This window comes from Crocuta crocuta, unplaced genomic scaffold (assembly GCF_008692635.1).
Source record: "Crocuta crocuta isolate KB4526 unplaced genomic scaffold, BGI_CrCroc_1.0 scaffold351, whole genome shotgun sequence".
Taxonomy (NCBI): domain Eukaryota; kingdom Metazoa; phylum Chordata; class Mammalia; order Carnivora; family Hyaenidae; genus Crocuta; species Crocuta crocuta.
This window is the reverse complement of record NW_027530853.1, coordinates 96,377-105,145: the sequence shown is the minus strand read 5'-3', so window position 1 is coordinate 105,145 and position 8,769 is coordinate 96,377. Positions and strand designations below refer to the sequence as shown.

Here is an 8,769-nt window from a genome sequence, read left to right as displayed (position 1 = left end):
ATATTCATATATATGTATATATATATATATATATATATGTCACCATCCTTCCCCTTGGATGCCAGCTGGGTTGCTAGCTCATCCAATTTAAGAACAATAAAATGGCACATAATAAAGTTCAAAATATGTAGTAAAAACTAAAACACCCATAACATTTGAGCTAGGAATGCTGGTGCTGCCATTATCAATGAGTTTCTTGGCACAGATCTGTTTTCTTACAGAGTTTGTGATCCTTCGAGATGAGAAATGGGGTGGAAACAAAACCTACACCACTTACTTGGACCTGGAAAAGGACTTTGCTGATGAGGTAACACCAAAGGAGGGGTCATCCCCACTGAATTCCTTCTGACAGACGTCTCTGTCTTGGCCCAGCCAGGTTTCTAGAACGCCCCACAAGGCGCTGCTCAATGCTGACGTGTATTGTGTTAGTGTCTTAATGAGGATTCAAGCGGGTCACAGTTTAGATGGGCAAATGGCACAAAGCTAGGATATTGGCGTCCTCATCACTCTGCAAAGGATTTAACCTGGAATGAAGGACCAAACCCAGCAGATGAAGCATTTCAAGGAGAGGTGCAAACTCGAGGTTCAAAAAAGAAACACCTGAGGAAGGTGGCTAGCTAAAGCTAGCTAAAGGGTGCTGAGGATCTCAACAGTTTAACAAAAGAATTACCAGGTGCCCATGTGTGAGGCACCATGGTAGGGGCTGGCATTACAGAGAATTAAATCCTCATGAAGGGGGTGCCTGGATGGCTCAGTTGGTTAAGCATCCAACTTTGGCTCAGGTCATGATCTCACAATTCGGAAGCTCGAGCCCCACATTGGGTGACCCCAAGCCCCACTTTGGGCTCTACGCTGACAGCGCGGAGCCTGCGTGGGATTCTTTCTCTTTCTCTCTCTCTCTCTCTCTCCCTCCCTCTTCCTCTCTCTACCCCTCACTCGCACCCTCTCCCTATCATAAATAAATTTATAAAAAGAATCCTCATGAAGCTCATGGCCCACTGGGAGAGGCAGGCATAGAAACAAGTATCGTTGCTGTATGACTATATGATGACGATGTATATACGGTCCAGAAATATAATAGGAGGAAACGATTGCCTGTCTGGCCAAGCTTTACAGAGGGAACAGTCTCCAAACAGAGGGAAGAAATTGCACAAAGACACGGTGAGATGAAGCAAGACAGTATGGAATCACAAGTAGTTTGGTCTGACACGAGTCCAAAAGGTGAGGCAGAGTGTTGTGGGAGAGAGAGGCAGGGCCAGGTCATAAAGGGCAGATGTGAAGATGTGTGCATATGTGGAATGAAATGGGGGCTTTCAATTGACTCTGATTTTGGGTGGAATCAGCAATGTGACTGGGCTGTCGGAAACATTAGTGAAGTCTTGGTGTAAGTCATCAGAAATGTAGAGTCTGGAACCACGGAGTTGATAGTCCTTTGAGTTCTCCACTGTTGTGAGTACATTTGGGGTTGTGCGTTCAGCTCTGAACTTCAGTTTTCTGAGGTTTGTTTGACCATCTGGGCTGTGTTGGTGGGGAGAGGGAGGATGCTGTGATAGGGAACAGACCCAAGCCCTTGTCACAGGAGCACACTTGAAGGAACGGAGGATGTTTAGCTGGGAATCAGGCCTGTGTTCCGTCATCCTCAAATATGTGACAGATTCCCGTGGGAGAGGGGTTGGATTTCTTCCTGTGGCACCAGAAGGCTAAACCAGGTCTGCAGGTGGGGACCACGGGGTGGGGAGTATGTTCGGGTTCAACATCAGGGAGAGCTGTGCAGTGACAGCTGGACTGTGGCAATGGACTGGGCATTGCCATCACTGAGGTGTTCAGGCAGAGGCTGGAAGACCATTGCAGACACCATTGTGTAAGGGACTGAACATCAAATAGAAGAAAAGGCTCAGTGACCTCCAAGCTCTGCAGCCCTCAAAGCCCATCTTTTGGACATTCACAGCCGTTGCTGTGAAACCCTTCTATCTGCAGTCTGAGGCCGGCCACAGAACCCACACTGCACTCCTCAGTCCTGTGAACGGTCATTTGGGGGAAGAACGAGAAGGATAGAAGAACTGTGTCTGAAAAAAAGAGCTTGGAGCAGCATTAGCCAATAGCACTTTCTGTGACCGGGGACATGTTCCATATGTACCGCCGCCTCACACAGCAGCCACTGGCCACGTGTGGCTGGTCAGCCTTAGAACGTGCCCAGTGTAGCTGAAAAACTGAATTTTAGTTTACATTTGAATATCCACATGAGGCTAGTGTCTACCGTATTGGACAGGGCAGGTCTAAAGCTTTTCTGTTGTTAAAATTACACATTCCCAGGACGCCTGGGTGGCTCAGTCGGTTAAATGTCCAACTTTGACGCAGGTTATGACCTTGTGGTTTGTGAGTTCAAGCCTCTGAGCTGTTAGCACAGAGCCTGGAGCCTGCTTCAGATTCTGGGTCTCCCTCTCTCTGCCCCTCCCCTACTCACGCTCTGTCTCTCAAAAATAAATAAACATTTTTAAAATTTTTATTTAATTACACATTCCCAAGGAAATGAAGGAATACCCTCAGAGACAAAAATGTAGGCACTGTTGTATTGCAGGTATTCATACCTAAGAGACATCGCCTCAGAATATCTCGCAGGTGCTTTCAGGCCAGATTTGGGAGTAAAAGCACTAGTCATGGGACACAAGAAAAATTGAATTGCTGAACTCCTACCATGTACTTGCACTCCTCACCATTTTCACCCACATTATGTGATTTCATCCTCATTCTGACTCTCAGAGATACAGGTATTATCTACAGTTTTTAAGTGAAGAATCCCAGACTTAGAGGAGTTAACTGCCTGGTGCGGGTGTCGCACAGCTAGCTGGGACTCTAACCCCGGTCTAACTCCAGAGCCCTCGCTCTTTCTCCTCGCTCACTCAGCTCGCTGAGACCGCCCTCCCTCAGGCTGTCTCCTTGGGTTGCCTATGTGAGAGTGTCTCTGCCTCCAGCTGCCTCTAGTTTGTGCCACTATTCTAAGCATGACTGGAGGGACTGGAAGAATTTGACTAATAAAAACATTCAGCCTCTAAAAACCCTCAGGTTAGTATGGAATTCAGAGTCAAAAAGCTTAAATCTCAGACAGTAAGATAATCTTTCTGAACCTGTTTCCCCTTCTCTGTCTGCTTTGTCAGCTTCACAGGATTGTTCTGAGGATCAAGTAAGACTGTAGGGGGCAGTGGTGTCTGACGGCCCAGTCAGCTCAGGTCATGATCTCATGATTCATGAGTTCGAGCCCCGCATCGGGCTCTGCACTAGTGGTGCAGAGCCTGCTTGGGATTTTCTCTCTCTCTTTCTCTCTCTGCCCCTTCCCCGCCTACATGCTCTCTTCTCTCTCCAAATAAGTGAATAAACTTAAAAAAAATAAAAGACTGCTGGAGACACCCTGCACCCTCCACACACATTGTCCTTAGTGGACTCGGACATCACGTGCCCCATCTCACAGAGCCTTTGGATGCTTTTGCAGGTTGTACACCCTGGAGACCTCAAGAATTCTGTTGAGGTCGCCCTGAACAAGTTGCTGGATCCTATCCGCGAAAAGTTTAATACTCCTGCACTGAAGAAACTGGCCAGCGCTGCCTACCCAGACCCCTCAAAGCAGAGTAAGGCGAGCCGGGGTGGGGGAGGGCTGAGGGTGCTTGGCATTGTCGGGACAGAGAGCCTGTCAGTGGGCTTCAGAAGGACTGCCTTAAATTGAGAGCCTGAGAAGCCCGGGGGCCTGAAGTGCAGCAATATCGTACCCTGTTGACTCCTGGAACGGAGCTGGAGTCATCTGGACTTTGGGACGATGCTGTGGTTACGTCCTGCCGTACCGCGTCTGCTGTGAGACACGGACTGGGATCCTTCACTAAATCCTCTTCGATTAGAAGACCAGCTGGGTTAAACCAGGAGGCTAACGCAACTTCTCAGGCCGAGTCTGCACAGCTCCTTGGGGAAGCTCATCTTCAGCTTTTCCCCGTTCCCTTCCACGGACTTCTCGCTGGCTCTTGGTTGGCCATCCACTTACCCATGATGCTGAGTTATTAACTTTGATGGTTTTGTGTGACTCTCCCAGAAAAGACTCCATCAGTGGACGTGGGGGGCATGAATAGAAATACCTAGAGGTAGCAGAGCTACTACTGTCCCTTCCCAGAGGTTGCCAGCCCTGTTTTAGAGAAGATACATCTAGGGACACCCAGCTAACACAGTCGGCAGGTGACTTTTGAGCTCCGGGTCATGAATTCAAGTCCGTGTTAGGCATAGAGATTACTTTAAAAAAAAATAACAAGAAAAAACTGAATGTATAGATTGTGGNGAAAAGATTTCTGATCCCTTGGGGGTTCTTCTCTTTCCCAGAGCCAACTGCCAAAGGTCCTGCCAAGAATTCAGAGCCAGAGGAGGTCATACCATCCCGACTGGATATCCGCGTGGGGAAAGTCATTAGTGTGGACAAGGTACTCCTTTTTCACCACGTCCCAGAGAAGCAGACCAGGGTCACGTTTGTCTGTTTCCATCTGGAGGAAACCTGGCCTGGGATGGGAAGCAACATCCCGGAGGTCATAGTGCAAGTCAGAACACAGGTGTCTGGTTCCAGGTGTCAGGCTTTTTTTTCCCTTTGCTGCCTCTGGACCTTATGCAACCAAACACAGCCAGGAACTCAAAGCCGGGGTTGGGGGAGGAGAGGATATTAGTCAGAGGGAGCTTGCTTATCAGTTAAATCTGGTCTGATAGACTCTTCTGGTCTCTACCGGCTTGTCTGAACTTGGCTGCAGGCCTTATCTTGGATCAGCCACTTTGTCTCCCTGCCGCATCCCACCCACCCCTAAAAATGGGGAGAGGAGAGGGACTTCCTTTTTCCCAGAGAGAGAAGGTTATGCAGCCAGCAACGTGGGGCCATTGTTGTGGACCTTATACTCTCTTTCCTAGCATTGTTTTTCACTACAGAGACCCAACTACCGAAAGTACTCTGAGCTGGCCGCCTCGTTCAGATGGCGAGGCCCGCACTGCCCTCCGCCCGTCCTCCAGGCCACCCAGGACTCAGCTGGTGTGGCACGTGGCCAGAGTGGTAGCTGCCCAGACAGGCCAGGCCATCTACCTGGGCAGGAGACTCCCTGCTCCCCATCTTACTCAAACCCTGCCTCTTGGGGGAGAGTAAAATGTACCTCAGGGCACAAGGACACCGTCCTCCTCTCTGCTGTCTGGGAGCTGCAAAGAGTTGGCTCCAGAGGGTCCCTCAGGAGCCTCTGTTAGGGAGTGGATGCCCCTTTCAGCAGTCAGAGGGTTCCCCAGGCCCCATGGTCCATCCGGTCACGGTACTATCCGGGACTGACCTCTCTTGCCGACAGCACCCAGACGCAGACAGCCTGTATGTGGAGAAGGTCGATGTGGGGGAGGCTGAGCCACGGACCGTGGTGAGCGGCCTGGTGCAGTTTGTGCCCAAGGAGGACCTGCAGGATAGGCTGGTGGTGGTGCTGTGCAACCTGAAGCCCCAGAAGATGAGGGGCGTCGAGTCCCAAGGCATGCTTCTGTGTGCTGCCATGTGAGTGGGCCCGGGCCTGGGGCGTGGGGGCAGGAAGTGTGGGGACTGGCCCTCGGGATGCCCTTCTTCAGGGCATCAGGGAACGCCCTGAGAAGCTGTCCAGGATGATGGCTGAGGATTATTTATCACACAAGCACTGTGAATGAAGCGCTTTATCTAACGTTAATTTTACTACGACAGAAATTGAAGGTTCAAAGCAGCATCTGCGTGCCCAAGTCTCTCTACTAGTAAGAGACGCAGCCAGGATTCAAGCCTAACTCTGATGGGCTGTCCTACCTCCCCCTAAAAGCCTAGATTTTGGTCTCTCCTGACAGAGGGTTTCAGTCTAGCCCTGGTTCACCCACCCCAGAAATGTAGCACAGCACTGAGGACGTCCTGGGCATCTGGCGTTGAGGCCCTAAGTCCCCTCAGTAAAGGCCCCAGTGCTCTGGCTTCCCCGGGCGCTGCAGACAGTCCCCGGCCTCACTCTTTCCTTGTCCCGCGTGTCCTCCCAGAGAAGGGGTGGACCGCAAGGTGGAGCCTCTGGACCCTCCTGCCGGCTCTGCTCCCGGGGAGCGAGTGTTCGTGAAGGGCTATGAGAAGGGCCAACCAGATGAAGAGCTCAAGCCCAAGAAGAAGGTCTTCGAGAAGTTGCAGGTAAAAAGCCGCAGTGCCCCCTCTCTGGCCTGGGCCGCCTCAACCGTGTCCCCAGACTGTTACTGAGTCCACAACTGCCCTTGCCCCCGCTGGGCCTCCCTGCCTCCAAGCCCCTCTCTTCCTTCAGTCCAGCGCTCCCTGGAGGAGGAGCCGGAGCGGATGGGGGCCCTCGCGTGTACCTGGCACGGACGGGCTGTCTGAGGCACTGTGTGAGGGACGTCAGACGTTTCCTCACGTGATCTTCAGTCCGTGACCAGCAGCTTATCCCTGTTTTACCTGACAGGATAGCTGCCAAGGCCACATAGCGTCGTCACCGGCAGGGCCGGAACCCGATCCCACCACAGCCCGCAGCCCACCTTGACCACAGAGCACTCTTTTCTCTGTCTGCTCTCTGGGGCCTGGACTCCATACGGCCCGTCCCCGTGACCCCTGAGTATTTGCACTCATTCCCTCAGCACATACTGAGCCCCTGCCGTGAATGTCTGCTACGGCTCTGGGTGCTCGGGCTACACCCGTGAACAGGGTAGCAACGGTTCGCTCTCCTCATGGAACCAATATTACATGTGTGATTATGAGCAAATGAGGAATTAATACCACATTCCCTCACTCAGCCAAAATGTTCCTGGGGGGTGTTTAGAGTGCTTTTCCACCACTGTCCCGCCTCCTGCATGTGGCAGGTGGTTTTACCCACTCCCTCCTTTCCTGCTTCTCTAGGCTGGTTTTTTTAAATCACTTATTTTTTCTGGCTATAAAATAAAAATTTTTAAGTTTATTTATTTTGAGAGAGAGAATGTGGGAGGGGCAGGGGGGGTGGTTAGCGGCGGAGAGAGAATCCCAAGCAGGCTCCGCACTGTCAGCACAGAGCCCAACGCGGGGCTGGAATTCACGAACCCGTGAGATCATGACCTGAACTGAAACTGAGATCTGGATGCTTAACCAACTGAGCCACCCAAGTGCCCCAGTAAAAAATTTTCATTGTACGGGTGCCTGGGTAGCTCAGTCGGTTAAACGTCTGACTTCGGCTCAGGTCATGATCACACGGTTCGTGGGTTCGAGCCCCGCCTCAGGTTCTGTGCTGGCAGCTCAGAGCCTGGAGCCTGTTTTGGATTCTGTGTCACCCTCTCTCTCTGCCCCTCCCCCGCTCATGCTCTGTCTCTCTGTCTCAAAAATAAATAAACTATAAAAAAAATTGTTTTTAAATTTTTCATTGTAGAAATGTCTAAAATACAGGGGATATGAAGAAAACGAAATATGCAGTCTTGCCACCTAGCGATACTAGAAAATTGCATTGTGATCATTTCATTCTCAACTTTTTCTCTACGTGGAGGTGATATATTTACAGTTTGAGTCCCACCATGTTTTGTTGGTTTAACGTCATGCTAGAAAAACTTCCCCATCTTCTTAAATACTGAGGGGGGGGATCTTTGTATTGCATATACTATTGTGTCATAATTACTATACTCTAATGAAATTGTCTAACCTTATTAGACATTGAGGGTCCCCTCAGGCTTTCACTGTTTGAACGCCAAGGTGGAGGTCTCGGTACATAGTCCTTTGCACTTACTCGTCACTGCTTTCCTAAACAAAATGCCTAAAATGAACTTGCCAGGGTAAAAATGGAGCTCAGTGTGCCGCTCGCGGAGAAGCTCGGGCTGCTCTCCTGCACCCCGCTGTCCCCACATTCACTGCTTCTGTTTATTTCATGCAGGTCGACTTTAAAACCTCCGAGGAGTGCATCGCACAGTGGAAGGAAGCCAACTTCATGACCAAGCTGGGGTGCATCTCCTGTAAATCGCTGAAAGGGGGCAACATTAGCTAGCCAACCTGGCACCATCCCCCCTTTTCCTGTCACCCCGAGTCATTTGCTGTCTCAGTTTGCTCCATCCGTCACCCATTTGCCCGTCTCCCAGGACACTGAAGCAGGAAGTTTGGGACTTTATCAGGTGTGGAACTCAGTAAGGCGGCAGCTCAGCCTTCCCAGAATCCAGAACCACCCCGTCCGGCTGAAGTGAGCCGCTGACCTCGCAGGTAGTCATGAGGGTGGGGCGGCACAGGGAGCCCAGCTCTGCCTTCTTCCCTCGGAGCAGCTGACTGGAGAAATCTGGTTTCAATAGAAGCCCTAGGAAAGGCTTATGCCACAGTCCTTCTAATTGGAAAAATATTGGTTCTCGGTTTCCTAGAGTTATCCCAGCGGCTGTGCTCTGTCTGGGATCTGGTGCCTGAACTGGGCTAATTACAGCCTTTCCCCAACAGGAAATTGTGGGATTCCCAAAGGAAGGGGAAGGGAAAACAGAGAACCTAGTGGTCTACCGAACGGCTGGCAGCGGTTTTTCCCTAGTGCCCGCCAACCTTGAGGCTTGGCACTGGGGGCAGGGCCGGCCCCCCAGGGCTCCTAGAGGGTCTCTCCCTTGATCCTGCTGGGCTGAGACATTCCCTAAGCCAGCTGTGTGCTGTTAATACCGGAAGTAGGGCGGGCACAGCCTGAACCCTTCTTCAGAAAGGGTGGGGTACTTCTCCATAAGGCATCTCACTCAGAATCACTATCGCTGTCGTGAATTCAAATAAACTGTCTGAACAAAGGTGTCTGAGTGGGG

At 51.1% G+C, this 8,769-nt stretch overlaps 1 protein-coding gene across 1 annotated transcript in view; it reads left to right on the top strand.

The window, feature by feature from the left end:
* The window catches only part of YARS1 (tyrosyl-tRNA synthetase 1), a 28,724-nt gene extending 19,970 nt beyond the window's left edge, over nucleotides 1-8,754 (top strand). Inside the window, exons 8-13 of the mRNA XM_077769448.1 lie at nucleotides 222-307; nucleotides 3,488-3,623; nucleotides 4,357-4,454; nucleotides 5,346-5,539; nucleotides 6,034-6,175; nucleotides 7,884-8,754. Of these exons, the coding sequence (XP_077625574.1) occupies nucleotides 222-307; nucleotides 3,488-3,623; nucleotides 4,357-4,454; nucleotides 5,346-5,539; nucleotides 6,034-6,175; nucleotides 7,884-7,994 (767 nt within the window). The 3' untranslated portion in view covers nucleotides 7,995-8,754. The remainder of the gene's footprint in view (nucleotides 1-221; nucleotides 308-3,487; nucleotides 3,624-4,356; nucleotides 4,455-5,345; nucleotides 5,540-6,033; nucleotides 6,176-7,883) is intronic.
* The last annotated feature ends 15 nt before the right edge of the window (nucleotides 8,755-8,769 follow it).